Source organism: Pleurodeles waltl, chromosome 11 (genome assembly GCF_031143425.1).
Source record: "Pleurodeles waltl isolate 20211129_DDA chromosome 11, aPleWal1.hap1.20221129, whole genome shotgun sequence".
Lineage (NCBI taxonomy): Eukaryota > Metazoa > Chordata > Amphibia > Caudata > Salamandridae > Pleurodeles > Pleurodeles waltl.
Genome location: NC_090450.1, coordinates 787,860,638 through 787,886,685, shown reverse-complemented (window position 1 = coordinate 787,886,685; position 26,048 = coordinate 787,860,638). Strand labels below are relative to the sequence as shown.

At 47.1% G+C, this 26,048-nt stretch overlaps 1 protein-coding gene across 2 annotated transcripts in view; it reads right to left on the bottom strand.

The window, feature by feature from the left end:
- Positions 1–26,048, bottom strand: part of MED13L (mediator complex subunit 13L) — a 982,865-nt gene that overhangs the window by 85,242 nt on the left and 871,575 nt on the right. For both annotated transcript variants that reach the window (XM_069214516.1, XM_069214517.1), the window contains exon 26: positions 19,927–20,085. In XM_069214516.1, coding sequence (XP_069070617.1) covers positions 19,927–20,085 — 159 coding nt within the window. The remainder of the gene's footprint in view (positions 1–19,926; positions 20,086–26,048) is intronic.

The window sequence follows — 26,048 nt, the reverse complement described above, 5'->3', positions numbered from 1 at the left end:
GAACAAGTAACTTGGCTTTGGTAACACTCAATCTGATAGAGGCTTATTCTAGTTGCAGGTTCCTTACCTTGTGAATTTCCCCAGACGTCAGTTTGGATCCGTATATTTTTCTCATGCAATACCCCTGCCTCGCCATTAGGCTCGGCATCGTCTGCACCAGATATGATGTTGCGTGTCCTATTTAGGCACCACCCCAGTGCGCTGACGTTAGTTACTTTTCACCCACAAGCCCAGAGCCATGAAGAACACTAACCACTGCTACGTCAAAACCAGGGCCCTGAAAGGGTATTGCTGTCCCTAGAAATCATTTCACAGAGCATGAAGGATGGGTTGGTAATCTGCAACTGCACATCACCACCTGACAGATATCAAAGACTGGAAATCTGTGTGCTAACGCAGTTGTTGCTGCTGTTGCTCTGGAAGAATGAGCATGCAAACCTTCAGGTGGTTACTTTTTGGTCAGTCTGTAGCAGATTTTTAACACCGAGAACGACCCAACTGGAGAGAAATGGTCCGCTTCTGCACTGGCCCACCTTTCTTCACACCCACATAACCGATCAAGTTGACCATCCACCAGGAACTCTTGTATGATCAAGGGAGAATGTACATGCTCTTTTTGGGTCCAGGCAATGGAGTCTCGCCTTTTCCTCAGAAGGATGTAGCGGTGTGTAAAATGTAGGCAAGGTGATGGATTGGCCTACATGAAAGGGTGTGACCACTTTTGGCATAAAGGAAGCCCCAGTGCGAAGCACCACTTTGCAATGCTGGATGGAAAGGTAGGGGGGCTCAGATGACAATCCCTGCAGCTCACTCAGACTGCGGGCAGATAAAATGGCCACAAGGAAGGCGGTTTTCAACGTGAGAACCCTAAGAGGACAATTGTGGAGAGACTTGAAAGGAGCACACATCAGAAATATCAAAACTACATACAAATCTCACAGGGGTATAATGAATGGAGAAGAGGTAAACATGAGCACGGTCTTTAAGGAACCTATTTGCAATTGGAGACTTAAACAAGGAAGGTTGATCAGGCAACCTCAATAACGCAGAGTGCCCATAGCAGAGCCCTGCCGGGCCACAGAAAGTATACACAAAAGAACCTCAGAAAGAGGGGCATAAAGAGGGTCAGACTTTTCTGTGCACCATGCCACACATTTTTTCCAATAACAGGTGAATAACGTTTGGGTGGAGGGATGTCTGGCTGCCAAGATTACATTACAGACTTCGGACGGAAGGTCAAAAGCTGCCAGCTGCCTCTGCTCAATCTCCACACAAGAAGGTAGACTAGACAGGTTTGGGTGGAGAACCCTCGCCTGCTGCTGAGACAGAAGATCTTCCCAAAGGTTTGCCCACTCTGATGTTTAGAGAGCCTGCAAGATGTTGAACCATCGGGGAGCTCAGTCTCTCTTGACAGAGTCCACCACTGCAGATCTTGAGCAGTTCCCTCTAAGATCTAGACCAGGCCAGAGAGATTCCCCTGATGCTGTGCCCACTGGAACTTCAGGTCCCACTGCACAGCCCACATATGCCAGCTGGCATATGTCACTTGCAGGTTGCAGGAGGCCATGAGAGTCAGAGTCATTTTCACCGAAATCCAGGATAGAGACTGAAACATCGCTATTATAGCCTGAATATCCTCGACTCGACGCTCGGGAGGATAAGCCCGAAACTGCACTGTGTCCAGAACAGCTCTGATGAAAGGTAAAGTCTGAGAGGGAGTCGGGCGTGACTTAGGAATGTATATTGTGAACTGCAGCAAATGCAGGTGGTCTACCACAGTCTGGGAGGTGGAGACAACAGCCTGGAGCAAGCCCACCTTCAACAGTCAGTCGTTGAGGTAGGGGAAGCCTGGAACCCTGGAACCCCTGACCTGCGCAGATTCGCTGCTATCACCGCAATCATGTTGGTGAACACCTGAAGGGCATTGCTAAGGCCAAAAGTGAGCACAGTTAACTGAAAGTGCTCATGGTCCCCATGAACTGCAAGTAACCTCTGTGGGCAAGCAGGGCGGGGATCCAAAATAAGCGTCCTCCTACCATCCAGTCTTCTGGGTCCAGGGCAGATAAAACTTGAGCCAGAGTGAACACTTTGAACTTCTTCTAAAGAAAAAGATTGAGGGACCGAAGGCCTAGGATAGGGTGGAGGCCCTTGCCCTTTTAGGCACCGGAAAGTAGTGTGAGTAACAACCACAACCTACTTCTGTCAGTGGACTGGCCAGACCAATGACTCCCTGATCCATGAGGACAGCGAATCCCCGGCCACGCAGAGGTGGCTGCAGGAGAACGGACGTGGTTGAGTGCCCCTTCCATAGCCACAAAAGGGGCGAAAAGCAGACGGAGGTGGATGAGTGGCCACTGTGAGGCCCAATGAACTGGCCGTAGTACGAAAATCCTTGAAGCACTCAAGTGCAGAGTCTGCTTTCTCTCCGAAGAGAAGAGTGCAATCAAACAACATCTCCCATAAGGTTAGCTTGGGCACCCTACGAAAAGCCAATTGTCATCAACATGATACCAAACATCCAAGGATTCAGAGAAGACCTCATGTAGCTGAGGAATTAGTAGTGACCAGTGTCAGGAACATGCATTTAAAATTGCTTTCCTATGCACTTACTATGTCTGAGAATCAACAAAGACATAGTAGGGGCATATCTGTTCATGCAGATATGTCCTCACATGTAATATAATGCACCCTGCCTTAGGGCTGTAAGGCCTGCTAGAGGGGTGACTTACGTATATTACATGCTGTAGTTAAGGGACATGGCACACTGGCTGTTTTCACATGTGGGAGCACCTTGTCACGCAGCCTGCAATGGCAGTCTGCATAAGGTTGGCGCTGGGTCCTTCAGAGTGGCACAAGTTGTGCTGCAGCTCTGAGGAGTCCCTCTTCAGTACCCATGCCCTAGGTGCCAGGCATACCATTTACTAGGGATGAAGGACCTGGTCACTTGGGGATCTAGTGACCAGGGGTCTTGTTTTAGGGAAGGAACAGTGGCACTGGGGACCTGATTATCAGGAACTCAGTGAACTTCAGTCGAGTTGCATTTAAAAACCAGGAAAAAAGTGAGGGGGGGGTGGACTGCAATCAGAACCAAGATCCCTTCAAAACAGCATTGAATTGTGAACTTTTCCTCGTCTTTCCTGCAGGAAGCTGGCTCTGTGTATACTACATCAAAATGAGATAGAGTGTGTCCAGGGGTTCCTCAGAGGCTTAACAGAGGCTAAAGTATATATTGCTAATGCTCTCTTTTGTGGTAGAGTGGTCGAGCATTTAGGCTTATCAGAGGGTAGCGCAAAGCATTTGTTGTACATTCAACGGGCAATAAATGAAGCACACACTCAATGACTAACTCCAGGCCAATGGGTATTCTATAGCAAAAATGTATTTTGTTACTTTATTTCTAGAACCACAAGATTCAAGTTGCAGGTAAGTTCATTTGCAATTAAGTATCTAACATATGCATCAATACCACTTTGTTTCAAAATGACAACTTACACGGTTTAAAAAAAATAGCAATAATCTGTTTTAAAAGTTGACAGTGCAATTTTCAGAAACAGTTCTGGAGGGAAGAAGGATAGCACAGTTTTGAGGTAAGTACAAGACTTCCAGTCTCCGAGGGTTAGGATGCCCACAGGTGGGGGGTTGAAGTTAACCCCAAACACCCACCACCAGCAAAACGGGGCCGGCCACGCTCAGAGGTCTAAGTTGAGGTCGATTTAACCTGGGTTCCTATGGAGACTGGGGGCACTAGAAATCAGGCCTGCTTCCGGATAACTACCTGCGTCTTTGGAGGGCAGACCTGGTGGGTTCATAGGAGCACTTGGGGGGGGGGGGGGGGGGGGGGGGGGGGGGAGGAACGACAGGTCAGCACCAAACATATACCCTTAGTGGTGCAGGGTGCACGCACAGTGTCTGCTTTTCTATAGGGGGGCACCAGTGGTCACAAAGATGCTGCACGTGAAGTCCAGGGGGTCATTTCTGGTAAACCAAAGGCTGGACAAGGAGGAGGGCCGCCTGCTGGACGCTGATGTACTGATGATCGGATTTCCTAAGGCTAGGGGGCTGCGGGTGCAGCAGTACCTTTTTGCATCGGGAATCGTTGTCCGGGTCTGTCACAGTCTGGATTCAGGCTGCAGGCATTGCTGTGTTGGACAGGAGGGGTTAACACAGGGTGGGCACTTGCTCAGAATCACCTGGGGACCAGCTCTAGTCGGTTGGGTGACCTGGACACAGACAGGGGGTGTCGGGTGCAGAGTGGGCAGGACTTGCGGATCCGGGGCGGTTCTGGAGTCCTTGGATTGAGTTTCATTTTGGGCAAGGCCGCTATCCACAGGAGTTCTTGGTCCTCTGCAGGCACTCCTCCTGAGGCTTTTCAGAGGTCGCTGGTCCTGCAGGATGCGTCACCTTCTTTTAACAGGGATTTAGAAGCTGGAGACAGGCCGGTAGGGCCGGGGCCAAGTCAGTTTGCATCTTAAGTCTTCCCTGCTGGGGGGTCAGCTTATTAGTCATCCTTTTTTCTATTTGTGAGGTTGCCAGGAATCAGATGAGCTAGGTTCTGGGGAGCCCTTAAATCCGGAATTTAGGGGCATTACAGGGGTACGAGGGCAGAGGCCAATGGCTACTGTACCAGAGGGTGACTACAACCTTTCGGCGTCCACCCCCTTTGGGCAGGGAGACACAGACCTAACCCTATTGTTCCCTGTCCTCCAAATCAGGATGGAGGATTTTGTAAGAAGAGGGGTCACTTCAGCTCTGGACACCTTAGGGGTATTCCCAGTTGAAGTGGTCACTCCTCCTTGTTTTTTCCTAATTTTACCGCCGGACTTGCCGAGAAAAGTGGGGCTTTGTCCTGGGTCGGGCATCTCCACTAGCGGGAGTTCCCTGGGGGACTGTAACAAGAGGCCTGAGCCTTTAAGTCTCATCACCAGGTGTTACAGTTCCTGCAGGAGGGAGGTGTGAAGCACCTCCACCCAGGATAGGCTTTGTTTATGACCACAGAGCACAAAGGCTCTCACCAGACGTGGTTAGAAACTTGCCTGGATGTGGCAGGCTGGCACAGACTGATCAGTCCTGCACTAGATATTTGGCTAAAATACAGGGGGTATCTCTAAGATGCCTCTGGGTGCATTTCTCAATAAACCCAACCCAGGCTTCTGTGTGGGTTTATTGTGCTGGGTAGTATGTTACCATAGTTCCCAGACTTCAGTGAAGCTATTAGGGAGCTGTTGAGTTCATAATGACAAACTCCCAGACCATATACTCTATACAGCCACACTGTACTTACGTTTAAGAATGGACTTAGACACTGTAGGGGTATATTTCTCAAGCAGCTATGACCTCACCTGTGTACAGTGCACCCTGCCTTAGGGTTGTAAGGCCTCCTAGAGAGGCGACTTACCTATGCCACAGGCAGTGGTTTGTAGGCATGGCACCCTGAGAGGGGTGCCATGTTGACTTTGTCTCCCCACTAGCACACACACGTTGCAAAGGCAGTGTGCATGTGCTTGGTGAGGGGTCCCCCAGGGTGGCATAATACATGCCGCAGCCCTTGGGCACCTTCCCTGGCCACAGGGGCCTTGGTATCATGGGTACCTGTTAGAAGGGACTTAACTGTGTGCCAGCGGTGTGCCAATTGTGGAAACAATGGTACAGTTTTTGTAAAGAACACTGGTGCTGGGGCCTGGTCAGCAGGATCACAGCACACTCTCAATCAAGTCAGCATCAATATCAGGCAAGAAGAGCAGGGTGGGGGTGGGGGGGGTAACCATGCCAAAAGGGGCACTTTTCTACATCTTCCATTAGCAACTGCTAGGGAAAGTACAGCCCTGGCCTCTTCCGGGACCTGTGGCAGCATTTGCATAATCGTATCTCACAGCGTGTGGGAATAATGGCCCAAAAGGCATGCGGTGTACACGGAGCGCAATGCCCCGCTGGTGGAAGAAAACAATCTTCTCAAGTGTGTCCAGCCTCTTGGATTCCCTATCTGAGGGTGCGGAAGGGAATGTGCCCTGGGAAGTGGAGGCTTGCATACTCAAGCTTTCAGGGGAGGGTGGGATGTTGCATTAGGGAACTAGGGTTACCCATAGCCAGAAGGATGTCCTTAAGGTCTTTATTAAAGGGGAGCAAGGGTTCAGAAGATGAAGCACCTCTGTTAGGAGGTTAGTCCTGACTGCCACTGACAGCACCTCAAGGTCCAAGACCTCAGCAACTCTCCACACCACCACTGAATATGAAGCATCCTCCTCCGCAGCCACGTTAAAAATGGGGGGGAGGGGGAGGGAGGAGGCAGGGGTAAGTCAGGGAGAGCATGCCAGTAACTAGTAAAGTATCTAGTACACTGGCTTCACCCATGTCAGTAGACCAGTCCATGGGGTCTTGATGCTGGTATTCTAAAGGGTTCAGCATACCCTCCCCTTCCTCACAGTTCCTTATCCCATAACAATAAGGCTCAGGATCTGACATAGGTGGCAAGGGGCCCTGCCGGCTCTGGAGTCTGCGTTGTACAACGTCCATCCGGCTCTGTATGGGACTCAGCAACGAGGATGGAGCACGAGCAGAACTGGAAGCATCTGAACTGGCGCTGGGGAAGGTCGAAGTGGTACGACTAGTGACTGTTCGGATAGGAACCGCAATGCCATATTTGACGTGGATGGTGCAGACGGACGCTGAGCCAATCAACACCATCTAGCGGCGCTCAGGGATACTGCTCAAGAAAAATCTTCAGATTCGGACTGATGCCTGGGGAAATTCACAAGGTAAGGAATCTGCAACTAGAAGTCTCTATAAGATATGATCAAACACCTGGTTTCTAGCATTCAGCATGGTTTTATGTAGGAGGCTGGAGCAGTGTGTGGTGTACACCTATGGTGTTGCACTTTATACTGGGTCCATGCAAACCTTAATAGATAGTGTTACCGTGTCTGGATAGCAAGGGATCTCTAGTGGTAACTGTGGTGAGCAGCCAATGACTTATCCAGGAGGAGTGTTCAGCACTTGCAATACCCCAGTAGTCACACAGTAACTTATCACACATGGAAGGAACCACACAGTGTTGCAAAAATAAAGGTACTTTATTACAGGAACACCAAACTAGATCACTATAAGTAAACCTCCTTCTGGAGGTAAGCACACATAAAATATACACAACTAAGTATTGGGAAATAGTATAAAACAGCAAGGGCCCTACAGGGGGGCCAAACCATATACTAACAAAGTGGAATGAAAGGACTGGTCCCCCACCAGAGGCTATAGAGTAGTTAGCCGAGGGATGGGAGAGAGAGAGTGGAACCCCAAGAGGTAAGTATCTAGAAGATCCCTAGCGACCAGGAGAGGAGAGGTACTTTATATGGTCGTCCCATAGGTTAACAAGTGGACTCGTAAATGGAATATTGCAAAAGCAGGTCCAGGCTGGTGGAACCCAACAGTGGATTCCGGATGAAGAAGACCCTCAAAAGAAGACGACAGTGTCCAGTCCATCCAGAAATGTCCAGGTGGGGCAGGAGGCAATGCCTACCCTTATGCGGGTGAAGATACAGGTCGACTGTGATGGATGAAGTCCAGCTGCGGGGCCCAGGAGCTGCAGAGGAATCCCTGAAGTCACCTAGGTACTGATCTGGTCAGTCGCCGGATTGCAAATGGGTCATTGGTCAGGAGGACCACCAATAAGCACAAGCAAATGGAACTGGAGCTGTTGGAGATTTACAGAGCTGAAGAGGACCAGCAAGGTCCTGGGGACTCGAACCTAGGGTGGGAGTCCAGGCTGACCCTGGGGTTGCAGGAGAGCCAACAGAAGTGGGCAGAGCCCCCACAAGCAACCCAGTGGCAGCAGGCACAAGAAGTCGTTGTGAGGCCCAGTCAGCACAGCTGAAGAGGAGTCCCACGTCGCTGGAGCAGCAGAGAGGAGACTGTCCTTGCAGAGGTAGAGTCTGGGGGTAGGGGCTACTTGGAGCCTGAAGATCCCTCAGAGCAGGAGTCAACAAGCCTTGGTTGCTGCAATAGTCGCGGTGCACAGATGTTCTCTCTTGGAGGAAAAGGCAAGGGCTCACCGTGTCCCAAGTTGGCAGAAAGGATCCAGAGGACCCCTCAGAACCACCTTCTGTGTTGTGGAATCTTCGCAGGTCCAGAGAGCAGCAGATCCCAGCAGCCGGACGTCACTGCCTATGGTGACTGTGGATGCAGGGGAGTGACTCCTTCACTTCAAGGGAGATCCCTTCTTGCTTCCTTGGTGCAACTGAAGTCTTGCCAATCTCAGAGGATGCACAGCTGTGGAAATGTTGCAGTTTGCTCACTGGAGTCAAGGAAACAACGTTGCAAGGCGAGGTTGTCTCAGGTGTTGCAGTCTTGTTCAATTCCTGTGACGTCCAGCAGTGGTTTCGGTGGCCAGGAGCAGAAGATGTCTTTGTATAGAGATCCTGGTGGAGTCTTGCATGATGAATGTGCCCTTCAAAGCAGTCTTGTGGCGTGGGGAGGTTAATCCCCCCCCAGAGCCCAGTAACACCTATATCCAAGGAAAAGGAGGTTGCATTCCCTCTGCCACAGGAAATCCGTTGTTCTGCCATCACCCTGCTTGAGCTGGTCAAGCAGCAGGAGGGCAGAATCCTATCTGAGGGGCTGCAGTAGTGTGGGCTGCCCGCAGACCCCGGTAAGACTGTCAGGCGTGGAACTGGGGGTCCTCTAAGGAACCCCCAGGGTGCATGGAATCATGCCACCAATACTGGCATCAGTATTTGGGCTAAAAAGTCCTACCATAGGGGTGACATAGTGGCCTGGTGTAGTGACCTGCAGGGAAAGGGTGCATGCACCTTTTCATGCAGGCTGCAACTGGCAGGCCTTCAGACAGTTTGCATTTGCTCCTATGGGTAGCATAATACATGCTGCAGCCCATGGGGGACCACTGGTGTACCAATGCCCTGGGTACCTAAGTACCATATACTAGAGACTTACAGGGGTACACCAGTATGTCAATTGTGGGGTGTAAGAAGTACCAAAGCACCTACATTTGGGGGAGAGAGCACAATCACTGGGGTCCTGGTTAGCAGGATCCCAGTGAAAACAGTCTAAGCACACTGACATCATACAAAAATTGGGGGTAACTATGCCAGTAAGAGGGGACCTTTCTACACACTCCCAGACTTTAAATTTTACTACTGAAACTCTAAGGAGCAAGGTTCTGCTTAATATATAAATACCCTCAGAACATTTTCTCCCCATGATCAGATAAGTACCAGTCTTCTTTTGCAGATAAGCTCAGGGATAATATGTCCAATAGATGGACATCTGTGGAATTGCAGAAAGAGGACTCACAAACTCCCCTAAAGTAGCTTGTGAAACTTTGCCCAGTACATTGTTTAGAGAATTCATCCACACTAAAGACCGCACTACAGTGATTGCCAGCAAAGCCAATGAAAATGCCCCATGCGGAGAGACAGACTCACTGTGTCAGATTATGGGACCTACAACTTGACCATATGCACCCACTCTCAATCTAGCAAAGTCACAAGGAGATCGGACTTGTTGCAGGAGCCATAATATGCCACTCACTGTGTGAACAATGGGCCAGACCTAAATACTACCAACAGCAGCCACAGCAGAAGCCACAGCGAAGTCACTGAAGTGTGTGCCAACTGGAGCCAGAGAGAGAGTGTGCAAATGGGGAGGATGTACAACCCAGGAGCTGAGGGGTGCAGGGGCTGGATCCAGAGCTAAGATCCTCTTCTGAGCCTTACTGTGCATGCAGCTTTGCTGATTTCCATTAAAAGGGGCTGACCTCTGGCCCAGTTGTCAGTTTATGGTACAGCAGTGGGCCTGGCATAAAAATCGTCATCCTTGACATATTGTAGCATTTTTGATCAAGCTGTGCATCTGGCTGCCGTCACTGACATATTGTGGGCATTACTGACTTAATTGGTGCCACCTGTGACCTTACTGTGGCTGTCCCTGGCATAACGGCCATGACTGACATCTTGTGGGCATCCTGGCTGTTATGATGTCACAGCCTTGGCGCATTGGTGACCCTCATATGAAGGTGAGCATTATTGGCATATTATAGGCATCTTTGACATTATGGGAAGCATCTATGGCATGCGATTGTAAATCTAGAACATTTGAGGCAGATTTTGGGCAGGTGAAACATTTGTACATGTGAGTACTTGAGGAAAATGACAAGCAGATGTTTGTGGACAGGGTATTTCATAAAAATGGAAACTGGTAATTTTAAGGCAAAAATTATAATTCTTCCACAAAAGAAATTTGCGAAAATTAGTTTCTACCCAAATTAGAAAAGATGTTTGATAAAAGAACAAGTTACTTACCTTCGGTAACGTCTTATCTGATACAAACGTCTAGCCACAGATTTCTTACCTTACAACATTCTTAAGCCTTCAGTCTGGATCCAGAAGGTTTTCAAGCAGTACCTCCGTGCGCCAGCAGGTAGTCTTGTATGGCTCTGCATCATCCATGCTGGAAGAGATTTGTGTTGTACCTATGTAGGTGTCAAGCTGATGTCAGTTACTTTCGTGAATTTCCACACTAGGAGCGCAGAGCCCCAATAAGAACAGACCCCTGCATTGACATGCTAAGCCCCTGAGAAGGGTGTCCCTTCCACCTTAATTGGTTCGCAGAGAGGGGAGGACAGTAGGGCTGGTAAGGAATCTGCAGGTAAATGGAGCCTCTCCCAGAAAAGGTTTTAACTTGCTCATATGATAGAGACTTGTTGCTGCAGATTTTTTACCGTAGAATATATACCTAAGGAATACCTCTGCATAGGTGGGCATTCAAAGCCAATTAAATCAGAGAGTTGTGCAGGACCGAACAAGCAAAGTGCCAGTCACGGCAAACTTAACTGTCCAGGCAGTAGTACTTGGTGAACATGTACAGGACAACCCAGGGTTGCTGCCTGGCAGATGTCCAGGACAGGGATTGGCCATAAAAGGTGACAAATAGAGAAGGTTAGTCCGGCAAACGCAAAAATACCAAAATGGCAGTAAGGTAACCTTCAACTGTGCCCAGACCAGAACCCTTCTGGGTCAAAGATAAGGCAAACAAAAGACCATTGGATAAAGGTTCATAAAGAGGGTTAACGTTGTGGGAAGCACACCATGACACAAACTTAATCCAACAGCAGCTATATAAAGAGTTGGTGGAGCGGTGCCTACCTGCCAGAATAGCATCACAGAGTTCGGGAGGAAGGTCGAAAGCAGTCAACTGTCACCGCTCAATCTCCATGCATGAAGGTGGAGGGTGTGAAGTTCGGGTGCAGAACCCTCCCCTGTTGCTGAAACAGAAGATCCTTTCAAAGAGACAGATGGACTGGAGGACTAATGGTCAGGCTGAGCAACTCAGGATACCAGACTCTCCATGCCCAGTCTGCAACCACAAGAATGACTTGGTCGTTCCTGGTCTTCTTGAGATCTCTGGGCAGGAGTGGTATAGGTGGAAGGGCATACAGGAAGCCTGAATTCCAATCAAGACAAACAGCATCTTCAAGTGAGATTCACTTTTGAAACTCCAATGTACTACACTGCAGAGATTGCATTTCTATCAGAAAGCCTGTCAGGTGTTGTACACACAGGGAAATGCCCTGATGTTCCAGTCATCTCGAAAGATATAGAGCCTCTTGATAGAAGGTCCACAACCTCACCCCGCCCTGTTTGCTGCAGTAGCACACGCGGTGGCGTTGTCTGTCAACACCTGCACCAACCTTCTCATGATCACAGGAAGAAAGGCTTTCAATGCCAGGCGAATTGTCTAACGCTCCAGCGGGTTGATGTGAAGCTCGGACTCTGACGGAGACCAAAGTTCTCTTATCTCCACCTTTCCGAGATTTTTATCCCAGCCCAGGAGTGACACATATGTCACTATAGTCAGCTCTGATTGGGGAAGGGAAAGGGGTCTGCCACTGACCCAATCACAGTTCATTAGCCGCCACTGCATATCTTTTGATTCCCTCTGAGATCTGGACCATGTGGGACAGACTCCCCTGATGCTGCACCCACGTGGACCTCAGGTCCCACTGCAGAGCCCACATATGCCAACGGGCATGAGACAGTAGCAGGAGGCAACAAAGCCTAACAGCCAGTCTCACCGAAACCCAGATAAAGGCTGAAACATTGGTATCATAGCCCAAGTATTCTGGACTTGCCACTTCGGAGGACAGGCCCAAAACTACACTGTGTCCAGAATGGCTCTGATGAAAACGAGCATCTCAGAGGGATCAGGTGTGACTTTGCCCTGTTGATACTGAACCCCAACAAGTGCAAGAGGTTCACCATAGTCTGGAGGTGAAGGACGACTGCCTTTGGGGAGCCTGCCTTCAACAGCCAATCATCTAGGTGGGGGAAGACTGGAACCCCGACGAGCTGCAACCACCATCACTTTTGGGAAACCCCGAGGGGTGCTGGTAAGGCGGAAAGGGAAAAGGACAAACTGAAAGTGGAACCAGAGATAACGTGTGGGCAGGCAGGACGTTCTGTAAGAGCAACACTACCATTCAGTATCCCAGGTATAGGCCAGACAAGATTTGGGCAATCGTGAGCATTCTGAACTTGTTCATTAACAGGATGAGAAGGGGCAGGACTAGGAAAGGACAAAGTCCTCTGTCCTTCTTTGGCATCAGTAAAGTAGCAGGAATAACAGCCACAACTTTCTTCTGTTGCAGACACCCTTTCTATGGCTCCCTTGGCCAAGTCAGCATACAGTTCCTGATGGAGCAAGGAGAGATGGCCCATCCTCAGCCGATCATAAGTGGTTGGCACATGTGGCGGGGCTCTGGGAAAGAGGCGGGAGTAGCCCCTTAGGATGATCTGTGGGACCCAGCGGTCTGTTGTCACTGACAGTGAGGCAGGTGATAGTGTATCCTTTCTTCTTTTAGGTGTCCATGATGGTCAGAGGACAAACTACAGAGGCTTGGAAACAGCAACTGTGGGTTATTTTGGAGGGGGGGGGGGGGGGCAACTGGCTACATGTCTCACGTGGTTTGTGGAACCCGCGTTCTCTGTCATGAAAAAATGGTATGGACATGGTTGGAGGCCCCTTTCGAGGCCACGAAAGGTGCAGAAGGCGGACTGAGGGTGATTGGGGGGGCGGGGCACACACAAGCCCAAGGACCCATCAGTAGCTCTGCTGTCCTTATAGTGCAACAGAGCTGAGTTAGTATTCTCTCCAAAGAGGTGAGAACCATCAAAGGGCATGTTCACGTGGGAAGCCTGGACATCCCCTGAAAAAACTGTTGTTCTCAGCCAGGCATGGAGCCGCAAGGCCAACGATAAATATGCTCTGCTCAGCAAGTCTATCGTGTCAAGCCCACATCTTATTTTTAACTTCGGTGCATCTCTCCCATCAGCAACAGCTTAGGTAAGTATGGCTTAGGCCTTCTCTGAGACCATTGGCAGCTCTTGCGCAACAGAGTCCCATATCCTATGGCAGTAACAGCCCTGCAGTAACAGCCATGTGGCACTCATGGACTGCAGTGCTAGGCTGGCAGAAGAGAACATTCTCTTACCAAAAGTATTCAGCCTCTTGGATTCCCTTTCTGGTAGAGTGGCGGGGAACATGTTAGCTTTGATTTTGGATGTGGAGGCTTGGACTACCAAGCTCTCTGGAGTGTGGTGCTGGTTAAGGAAACTAGGGTTCCTAGGAACAGGGAGATGGTAAATGACCTATGCACAGGATCACCCTGTGCAGGGCTTGGAACAGGCCCCGAGTAGAACGCCCGAAATAGCTTCATTGAAAGGGACTAGGTGTTCAAATATGTTAAAGCACCTCTGTCAAGACATTCATCTTGACAACCACAGCAGGCAACTGAATGATCCAAGACCTCAGCCAGCCTACGCACCAACAATGTAAAAGAGGCTCCCTCTTCCGTAGTCACAGCAGGAGATACCAGACCACTGTCAGGTGAGGTGTCTAACCAGTTGTCATCTTCATGATCGGGGCTGGTAATCATGAGGGTCCATAGACAGCTCCCATTCATCTCCCTGTCCAGGCCTATCAAACAAAAAAGGTATTGGCTGCGCGCCGGGAAGCATGGGCCAGGTCAGCGCTGGCAACGGATGGTTCCCATCAACAATGGGGATAGCACAGCCTAGGGGCATCAGCAGTGAAGTAGGCACTGAAGAAGGCCTCGGCACCAGCTTTGCTCCATGGGGCCAGACTGGAGGAGATGGAGAACCCGCTAGCATGAGTCCAAGTAGCATCCTCTCCCGTGCCCAATGGCACACTAAAGGGGCTGGGCCACCCAAACAGGAGGTGCATGGCTCAAAACGTCTCCAGATGGGTGGGGGGTCCCTCCGGCTCTGGGAAAATCTGTGAATCGTGGCATGGACCCAGGTTATGGTTCACCGACTCACAGGGCCAGGAGTTCTGATGCTCCAGCATCTCGAAAACCTTTGACAGACCATGCAAAGTTGAAGACCTTTTCGACTTCTTGGACTGTTTTATGCTTGTGGGATTTGCCCGACTTTGCCAATGATTTGGAATGCGACAACCAACGGAATGGATTCTGTGAACGGTCCCGGGACCTTCCGCGTGACAGGGACCTAGAAGGTCAAGCATCAGGCTGCAAGGAGCTTGAGGGAGCAATCCCTCAGCTCCTTCTGATGCATGGGATGGCAATCCTTGCAGGTCTTGTAGTAATGCTCCCGCTCTAAGCACCACAAACACACCAAGTGGGGATCAGTCACTGTGACATACTTGAAATTAGCCGGTTTCTTGGGTGACAAACCTCAGATCAGGAGAAAATTTCTCAATAACTCAACCTGGATCAGTGCTATCTGGTGCAAAAAGGAAAGAATGACATCAGCGCACCAGCTGGCGCCTGTATAGGTACTGTGCATGTCTCTTCTGATGCTACGATGAACAATGCCACTTTCTGGCGGGCAGGGGTACTATTAAAAAATCATCCGCATTCAGTTTGATGGTAACCGCACCTGAATGCCTTGGGTGGTCGCTAGAGTATTGTTAACAGATGTGGTCATATAATAAATGGATAAAATGCGTTAGTAGTTTGAGATGTTCCTCGAACAGAGGCATCCCTCACTGTGGAAAAGGGTGGAGACCCATGGTATACAAGATGTCTAAATTGCAATAAATATTGATGATAACACATTTATAGTAATTAATTTACAATTACAATAATTTAAAATTGTAAACAGACTACATAATATGAAGTGGGGTATGTGGGCACACTCGAACTACCTTCACTGCCAAATGGAATGTGCAGGTGATATCTATTTGTTTGTTAGGTGCAATAAATTTACTTATTTTTGGACAGAGGTGACCAAAGTTATTACTTAAATACAACAAAAATATCTTGTTATTGCCGCCCAGAATATTTTATTAGGAACATTTCAGTCTGTCCCAAACACTTTAAATGAGTGACATTGGCTGCCAGTAAGGAAAAGGGCCAAGTTCATAGCCCTCTGCCTTGTTCATAAAGCACTGTATGGAGCTGCTCCAGAACATTTCATGGAAAATCTCATCTGGAATACCCGTAGTAGATGGTTAAGATCCTCCAGTGCTAGATTGGTCAGGCTATGTAAATTTAGGAAATCTAGCTGGGGAGGCAGACGATTTAGGTTACTGGCAGCCCAACGTTGGAACAGCCTGCCCGGGCAATTGAGAGGCCAAGCAAACCTCGTGGGTTTTAGAAAGTTGCCTAAAACCTGGCTTTTCTCTAGTTCAGCCAATGGGATTTAAGGCCTGGCTGGTTCTGGTTCTGTTCCTTCGGTTTTATGAGTCAGTGGTGGTTTTCTTCTTCCGCCAAGAAGCGCCTTTGGGTATTCGTGCACTCTATAGATAAATATCAATAATAATATATAATCCTATAGCACCTTTCATTTTTGTGGCAATCACCACTGTATTGCTCAGAAATGGATTAATACTAGCCCTCCAAATAACAAATAATGAGGTTGGCTGTGGAAATACTACAAGCTGGAAAGAGCAGCTCATCTTGTAAGAGGAGACGTTGGAACAAAATGCTTTTTAAAAACATGTGGACCACTAGCTGCAAAGTGTACTCAAAATCTAATGACACAGAACAGCATATTGGCATGTATAATATCTGTACAATTTGTTTTGGATCTACCAACTATGTATGAATATACATGTGTAACGTAATGTATACATTTATGCATATTTATTCTTTTTTTTAAACAAAGTCACATGCTAACATATTCAAAAAGGACAATTACGAAAGAAAAATAAGTACATTTAGCAGCTGCTTTGAAACTCTGATTTAGAGGAGTAGTATTTCAGTTTCACTCTCCTCAAGCTATCCGGGAACGGACCCAACATTTCGGATGTTTTAGGTGTAGGAAAGTAGGATCTTTCTGATATGGTTGCCCATCACCTTTTGCCTGGTGTCAGTGTGTTTTGATTGTAGTACAAAGGGATTCTGCTAACCAGGACTCCAGTGTCCGTGTTCTCTCCCCTACATTTGGTTGGTTAGTACTTCTAACATCCCACAATTGTCATACTAGTATACCCCTGTAAGTTACTAGTATATGGTACTCAGGTACCCAGGGCATTGGTACACCTGGGGTCGCCCATTGGCTGCAGCATGCATTATGCCACCCATGGGAGTCCATGCAAACTGTGTCGACAGGCCTGTCATTGCAGCCTGTGTGAAATGGTGCTTGCACCTTTCACCCCAAATATAAGGTTTACCTTATATCAAGGTCACTGCACTCTGAACCCATACACCTCCCCTGAGGTAGGCCCTTCAGCCCAAGGGCGCGGTGCATGGTTTTAAGTGTGAGGGTACAACTGCATGAGCAGTGGTACCCTTACAAACCCCCAGACCCATTATTTGCTGGGCTTTGTAAGTGCACTGAAGCCAAGTTAAGGTATGTAGTGGACACTGGTCATCACAAGATGTCCAACTACACAATAGCTTCACTGAACCTAGTCATGTTTGTTATCAAACATGTTGGAATCATGCAACTACGCTGATTCCAGTGTTAGTTGCATGATACCATGTCCTGTGGTGATTGCTCAGAGGATCCCCCCATGCCTGCTTGTACAGCCTTGCAGGGTCTGCGTGCAAGCCAGTGCTGGCGCCGACCCCAGACACTGTTCTGCCCTCCTGCTGCTGAGCCTAACATAGGCAGGGGATGGCAGAACAAAGAATTTCCTGTAGAGGAGAGGTGTTATCACCTTTCCTTTAGAAATAGGTGTCTCTGGGCTAGAGTGGGGTGATCCTGAGTGCCACCAGGCTGCTTTGAAGGGCATATTTGGTGCCCTTCTTGCATAAACTGATTTACTCCAGTACAGGAGTCCCTGCCTCCTGCTCTGGCACAAAACCACACAAAGGACAGAGGAGTGACCACCCCCTGTCCAGCTCCAAGTGGCCACTTGATTCTGCCATCATGAAAATAAGATGAGCAGAGGCCTCTGGAAGCATCTGACGGGTCAGTCCACCAGATTAGTGTCCCTGACCCCCGATAGGTAGGTCCCTGTAGAAGCTATCCAACCCCCTTCCTGGGTTACATAAGGGCTCCCCTGAGGGTGGGACACTAGATTTGTCTGCAAAATTCTTCCTCAAGACACTTCTACTGCTGGACACTGGATTCTGCTGCTGGATTTCACCAGGACCCAAGATAAGGCTATCTGGTAGGAAGGCTCCTACTGCAACTTTGTCCCCAGGTATTGCAAGGGCTCTGAAACGTCCGTGGCATGCATCATCCCGTGTCACAAGGACTCTGCCTGCATTAAAAACAGCAAGAAGGAATCTCCGTTAGAGTGAAGAAGTACCTCCCCTGCATCCACAGGCACCTCAAAGTCGATTACCCTTTTGTGGATCCTGCTGTCCCCCAGTCTCTTCAAAGCTCTGCACACAGGTGGTGGTTCTGTTGCTCTCCAGAGGTCTGACCTGTCTTCTTTGTAAATGGGAAGACTGTGGTCTCTTGTTGGAGCTGCTCGGACGGAAACTCTGTGCAATGCATCGGTTTGTTGTTGCCAAAGCTTGTTGACTCTTTAATTCGAAGACCTCCTCGCTCCAAGAAGCCCCTGCCTTAAGCATCACAGAGCTCCCTGACCGAAGTCCTTCCTGCAACTCCTGCAATGTGGGCATCCATCTTCTTTGTGCTGTTGAGGCCTCCACGCGACTCCCTGTGGCTGCTGCCAGAAGGTCCCCCTGGGGTCTTAATCGATTCCTGCCAGCTCTCCTCCTTGCTGAGGGCTGGCCCAGACTTACAGGTAAAGGTTGAGTCCCTTGGACCTTGCTGGTCACCACTCCTGCAACTCTTCTTGCACCACGTCTTTTGCATTTGCAAAGGCTTGTTGGTGCTCCTGCTGGCCACTGAATCTCCTGCAATTTGACACCTGGTGTGGAACAGCTAGTGGATGACTCCTGGGATCCCTCAGTATTACTTGGACTCCACAGCTGCACCTTCAAGGCCTCTGTCCTACAGTTAAGTATCCATGAGAAGAGTGGTTTTTGCCCCCCTGCACCGCCAGGGCGACTCCAGGTGGCTTGCACTCGGTACCATCTCTCCACAGGTACTCCTGTCCAGAACACAGGCTTGGGTTTCACCGACCTAGTTCATGGGTCACTGTAGCAGCTGGACAGCCGAGGTCCCAATTGACTTCAACGGAAGGTTCATCACGACTTCACCCCATGCACCTGGGCTCCCTGGTGTAGATACTCCACTTCACTGGGTATCCCATGAGAAAGGCACTCCTGAACCTCCCTTGTCCCAATGGGTTTCCCCTGGGTCTTCTGAAAAGGGTCCTGAAACATGCAAACTCTTACTGCGACTTCCCTGTGTTATCCTATGACACTGAACAGGAGTAACATCTCTGCACACGGATGCTTAAGGAAACCTAGTTACTTACCTTGGGTATTTTAGTACTTCCCCAGTCCTGAAGATCCTTGGGTGTCAGTCTTGGTCAGTTATGACTATCATCTCACTTTTTTTTTTTTAGTATATGGTTTGGCTTCCCATAGGGGCCCATGTTATTTTAAGCTTTTACTTACCTGTTTCTATAAATATTTCTATATATATATATATATATATATCCGGTTAGGCGATACACCAAAGTTAGTTTGGTGCCTCTGTTTTAATTAATAATAATACAATGGTGTGTTTTTTTTTCTTGTGTGACCATCACTGACTGACTATTGTGGTATTTGCAACTGCTTTACACCCTCTTCGATTAGTCTTAGCTGCTCTCCACAGCTACCCTATGAGAGCTTTGGTTATTTGAAACCACTAACATTAAGGATTGCCTGGACTCAGTACAGGGTGCTTCACCTATAGGTGTACACCATATACTGAGCCAGCCTCCTACATTAGGCATCTACTGTAAGAATATATATAATAGGGAGATAATGCCTTCTCAATTGTAACATTACAAAGTGATCCCGCAGACCAGTCATCAGACCTCCAGGTGAGAGGAAAATGAATCCAGAACTACAACAGTAGACAAGGAGCAGGCACTTCGTTCAGAGTTAGGCCACCCAGGTGGAACCAGCACTGGAACTAAAGGGCGTGCTACAGTGCAGACGTTGGTGCAGTTGGATAGCTGGATCTAGAATAGAGTTGCAGTATTGTAGATGGGTTTAACAGGAAAACTTTGAAAAGTTGGGTCACAGATGACTGATGCATTCCAAGCACGTCAGAAGTGTTTAAAGTTATCAGACCTCAAGGTGGTTAGTAGACATAAGGAATGGAGGCAAATATACTGCGTGTCTGGACAGCAGCGCACTAATCTGTAAAGTGGATGTGTGAGGGAGAGTTTCATCACTATGACAGCAGCAGGCCGAGAATTGGAAGCTAGGTAATTTTTCAGTTCTTCTGGTAATGTAGTAACAGACAATACTGGATGCAAGGTATTTGCTATTCATAAACACTTTTTGTTGCTGGTTTAATGCACCTTATTAGTCATGCTTCGAAATACTCTATTCAGAATGAAATAATCAGTTTAATGTACCTGGCATCACTACGAAGGATCCTTGGGGCTCCATGGCAACTAGACAGGCACTGAGGATCGTAGGTGAGTCAGATGAGGAGATCCCACACATGCGGCATGTCTCTTTCAGCTGTCTACTGATGGTCTGTAGCGAGCACTCCCCAAGAAGGATACTCCAGTCTGAAACCAAAACAATTATATTGTTTGGTCAATTTTAGTAAATACTCAGAAGCAGTAACTCAAAAGACAATTTCATATATTTCCATACCCGGAAAAACAATTGCCTCTGTCTCTACCAAGAAAGTATAAAATAACTACTTGCATTCTGAGAGGCTACAACATCTACTTCCCTAGAAGGAATCATCCCTGGTAACTGAATCAAGAACTTCATCTCATTTCCTTGCATTCAGGTTGTCATCGACTTGCTCCCTGATGAGCCATCTCATATTACTGCACCCAGGAGCAGTTATTTCAACTACGTACACCCAGACAAAGTGTATTATTTTACTACTACCAAGTGAAAATCTAATTTTTCATTGACAGTGGAAATAGTACAAAATAAATCAACTTCTTACAATTGAAAAATTAACATTATTACAGAGCATGGAATGACTAATAGATTAATAGAGATGTATACCTTTCTCGGTATACATCTTTTCTACAATGTAGAGAGTTACAGAATTCTAAGGGGCACACTAAAGGTTACTTCCATGAACAAGGTCAGTATTATTTTGCTAACTATGCAAACATGTTTCTACTAAGCCATTACAATGTGAGTATCAATTGACCACTAAGTCTTATAATCAAACGTTTAGACAAATAGCATGCTTTTTTCTTCTGTAAATCTGAGACTGAAAACATTTTAACATTCTGGGACTGCAAACATTTTAACATTCTGGTGCTATCAACAATGTAACTGTATGCAAGTACACATTGATACAATTTATGCATGTATATCTGCACGAGTGTTTTGTTAAAAGTGTGTACAACTGTATGTTGATGCTTTATAAATGTATGTGGAAGGAATGTCACCTAAAAGGTAGCTTCAAGTTCACGTTTTGCTTCACCATAACATTCATGATCACTAAGAATGTCTGGAGAAGTCAATTTTAAAATAGGTTTCCCTTGATGTTGTGAAAGAGCAATAAGACAGAAAAATAAAATGTCCCTCACTTTGAGCCACATCGAACGCAATGTTCTAAAAGTGAGTGCTCTCGAACCTTTCTATTAAGGAGCCAGTGAGCATTGTTCACAGAGGAAAATGCTTCACAATGATGCATTTTACATTATGATTTGAAAATAATGTGGCCAAAAACACCACATTTACTAGCAGACTTTCTTTGATTTAATATTTCCTTTTTCACTCCATCTTTCTTTCCTACATTCCATTTCTTCCTTCCATTTTCGTTCTCCTTTCATTGTTTCTCCATCTTTCTTTTGTTCTGCCCATTCTTCTTTTAAGTGTTTTTGAGCTCTGCCCTTCTTTATATTCATTTTTCTTCTTGCTTTCTATGTTTATTTTGCTTAGTCCCATTCTCAGAATCTTGTTCCCTCTTTTCTTAGCTCCTGTACTTCCTCTACTCAGTCTCTCATCCCTTTCTTCTTGAATTCCTTCCATTTGCTAATTCTTTACTTTCTTTCCTTCCACTGACGTTCCAGCGCTCTCATTTTTTCTTTCTCATATTTCATTTTTTTTGCTTTCTTTCTCATCTACCATTTTTATTTCTTTGTTTTGAACTGCTACGCCTTCTTTAAAGTTTCATTATTTTCTTCCACTTCTCATTCTTTTTCCCTTCCTGTCATTCTCTCCTTTCCATTCTTTTCTGCTTTCGTTCCATCCTACTTCCTTTTAACTTTTCTTCTTTTTGTTCGTATTTACATTTTTCTTTCCTTCAAGCTATTTCATTGTATTAAAGTATTTTTTCTTTTATGTTCAAAACATTTCTTTTCCATTCTATCACCATTTAAACCTTTTCTGAACTCCTCCACCCCTTTCACATCTTACGGTTGTACCACTGTAATTTACTTTATCAGAATTAATAGGTCTTTTCTTTGGGCTTGCAATGACCTGCAAGCCAGAGAAGAAAGTTAAGAAGAGCTGTAAAACAATTTAATCTGTCCCAGGCATCCCTGCTGAAGTTGGCATAGTGGGGCTTTGTTACGCACTTAAGCAACTATTTTATTTTTTTAACGGTTTTAGTTTCGTCCAAGTAGTGCAATAGCGCTTCTTTAACATTATGAATATAGGGACTTTCAGCCTGTCCTTGTGGATTGGGAGACTGTTGAGAAATAAATAACACTATAATTATGAAAAGGGGACACTACATTCGGTTAAAAAAATAAAAACAGTGGAACTTTTTGCAAAATCACCATATCCCCGTAGACCTGCTAAAGCATAAAAATCACTATTTCAAGCAGCAAGATAATGATTACTAAGACCACCACTTGCACGATAAGTGCATGAAGGGGACTAAAATCCAAACAAAAAAAAATAATAATCTGTTTAACATATCTTTTAAATCTAATGAAGGCACGTGCAAAGTTCTTGGTTAAATTACTCTTTTGTCTTTCTAAAAAGCCATGATCACTGAAACCTTTAACAGTGGTATGTATGTTGCATGTTTTGTAAATAAGCAGCAACGGCTGCAGAAGGAAAGTTAACCTCGACGTTTGTAAGATAAAAAGCCTTCATTCTATTCTGTACTAAAGATTTTGAAGACGCAAACATTATTGCTGAGCTGCAGTAGAAGGCAAGTTGTTTATTCTTTGCAGCATACAAAGACAATGTGTTAGGGCACCTAATATCCATGCATAATTGTGGTAAATAAGTACCAAATTTCTATGATTTCAGGAGCCAAATCCCTAAATTGAGTGTTTCGGGCTAACACCCAAACTTGAGATGGCTACATAATTCTGAAAGCAGTGGTGGTCTCCAATATGACTGGACTGATATGTCTAAGAGAGAGGTTACCAGGATTGTTGCACTCATATTGGTAAACCACATTTTCCTTACCACATATGGATGGAGTGGTAGACGAGGAAAGGACTGACGAATATCACTAACCAATCTATCCACTGGGCATTCCACAAGGACTCATAGTTTACTGTCTGTAAGCGCAATTTTGGCATTTCTTGTTTTAGTTTATGGTGAACATCCACCTCCTGGTACGACACTTAAAGGGGATGAACTGTACCACCTAAAGAAAAGTCCTGGAGCACCTCTCCCTAGATTTCCCATTAATTTACAAAAAGACCTACGAAAGGTTTGCCATCCCTGGTAGGTGTTCCACTAGGGATAGCATAAAATGACACTGAGCAAAATGCTTATTGTTGCACTTACTTTTGGTAACGCCTTCTGGTAGAGATAATATATAGTTGCAGATTCCTTACCCTAGAATTTCCCCTCAGGCGTCAGTCTGGATCCAGAGTTCTGTCTCGAGCAGCACCCCTGTGTGCCGTTAGGTGGTGTCGAACGGCTCCGTGTCCATCGTCTGCGTCGTCCACGTCGGATACAATGTCATGGGTACCTTATGAGAGCCACCCTGGCATGCTGACATCAATTTCTTTTCACAGCTTTTCAAGCCAGTAGTGCAGAGCCATAAAGAACACTTACCACTGGTATCAAAACTTAGGCCCTGAAAGGGGAGTTCCTGTCCCTAGAAGTCAGTTCATAGCACAGGGAAAATGGGAGGGTCAGTAAGGAACCTGCAACTAGATAATGTCTCTACCAGATAAGGCATTCCTGAAGTGCATCTGATAAAGACATCTAGTTGCAGACTCCTGTCCATAGAAGAGATACCCAAACAATACCATCTTGGTCGGCGAACCAAGATCATACTGGGAAGTGGCCGAAAGGGCAAAGAACTTTTCCGATACGGACCTGACTGTCCATGCAGTAGTGTTTGGTAAATGTTTGTAGACATGCCCACATTGCCATCTGACAGCTGTAGCTCTGGTAAAATCATCATGCAAATCTTCAGGTGGTTGCTTCTTGGCCAGTGCATATCAGATTTTAATATAGAGAATGACCCATCAGGAGATGGTCTGTTTGTGCACTGCCTGACCTTTCTTCACACCCATGTAACTGAGAGAGGTGATCATCCACCCGGAACTCTTGTGTGATCAAGGTAGAACACAAAAACTCTTTTTGGGTCCAGGCAGTAGAGTCTCTCCTCTTCCTTAAAAGGATGTGGGACGGCTTAAAAAGTAGGCAAAGTAGTGGACTGGCCTACATGAAAGGGCGTAATCACTTTTGGCTGAAAAGAGGCCCTACTGCAAAGCACTCCTTTGTCAGGATAGATGGAAAGGTAGGGTGACTTAGATGACTATACTTGCAGCTCACTCACCCAGCAGACAGATGTAATGGGCACAAGAAAGGCTGTTTTCAAAGTGAGAAGCTTGAGAGGACAATTGTGGAGATGCTCAGAATGAGCGCACATGAGGAATGGTCAGGACCAAATTCAAATCCCTTTGGGGCTTAATTAATTGGGATGGAGGAAATATATGAGTAAGACCCTTGAGGAATTTGGTAACATTAGGAGACTTAAAGCTGGTTGATCAGGCAACCTAACAAAACACAGAAATAGCAGATAACCTCCAAGAGTGCCCATAGCAGAGTCCTCCTGGGCCAAAGAAAAGGTAAACAATAGGACCTCTTTGAGAGAGGGGCAGTTGTCTATGCATCATGCCACAAATTTATTCCAACAATAGGTGTATACCGTTTTGGTGGAGGGAAGCCTGGCTGCCAAGTTTACATTACAGACTTAAGGCAGAAGGTCAAAAGCTGTCAACTGTCGCCGCTCAATCTCCATCTAGAAAGTGGAGGATGGACAGGTTTGGGTGCAGAACCCTCCCTTGCTGCTGAGACAGAAGATCCCTATGAAGAGGCAGTCTGACCAAACGACTGATGACCAAGCTCAGTGGCTCAGGATACTAGACTTTGATACATGCCGGACCCACAAGAATGTCTTGGGCCCAGGTGTTCTTGATCTTCTTGAGAACTGTGGGCAGAAGTGGTATGGCCAGAAAGGCGTACAGGAGGCCTGAGTTCCACTTGAGATGAAAAGCATCGCTGAGCGATTACCACCTTGGAAACTCCAACTTGAAACACTGCAGACATAGCGCGTGGTCTGTGGAGGCGAACTGATCTAACGAAGTCTCTTCCAACTGCTGAGAGAGACATTGCGACACCTACGGATGTAGACACCCATTAGTCATCGACTTAACATTGTTGGCTGTGTTTATCTGATCTGGCGTTCAGAAAGTCCAACAGATGTTGAACCATCAGGGATGTGCCCTTTTGTACCAGCCATGAACAGAGGTGCAGAGCCTCCTGACAAAAAAGTCCATGAAACCATCCCACCCTGCTAGCTGCAGTACCACATGGCAGATGTGTTGTTCATGAACACCTGAACTACTTTTCCCTTAAAAGAGGGAAGAAATGCTTTCAATGCTAGCCAGACTGCCCAGAGTTCCAACAGGGTGATATGCAATCTGGACTGTGCTGGAGACCAGATGCCTCTGATCTCCGCCTCTCCCAGATGGCCGCCCCATCCCAGGAATGATGCATTTGTCACTACTGTCAACTCTAGTTGGGAAAGGGAGAAGGATTTATCTCTGACCCAATCGCAGTTCGTGAGCCTCCACTGCAGATCTCGTACAGTTTCCTCCGAGATCTAGACCATGTGAGAGAGATTCCCTCAAAGATGCACCCACTGGAACTTCAGGTCTCACTGCAGAACCAGCATATACCATCTGGCATGATTCACCAACAGGATGCAGGAGGCCATCAGGCCCAGTAGCCTCAGAGTCATTCTCACGGAAATCCAGGATAGAGGCTGAAACATCAGTATCATAGCCTGAATATCCTGGACTCGCCATTTGGGAGGATAAGCCATAAACCTCACTGTGTCAAGAACAGGTCAGATGAAAGGAAGCATCTGAGAGGGAGTCCCAGCGAATGCAGGAGGTCGGTCGTAGTCTGGCGATTGGAGATGATAGCCTGGGGCGAGCCTGCCTTCAACAGCCCGTCGTTGAGGTAGGGGAAGACTGAAATCCCTGATCTGCGCAGATGAGCCACCATCATCACCTTGATGAACACCAAGGGGTGCTGGTAAGGCCAAAGGGGAGCACAGTGAAGTGAA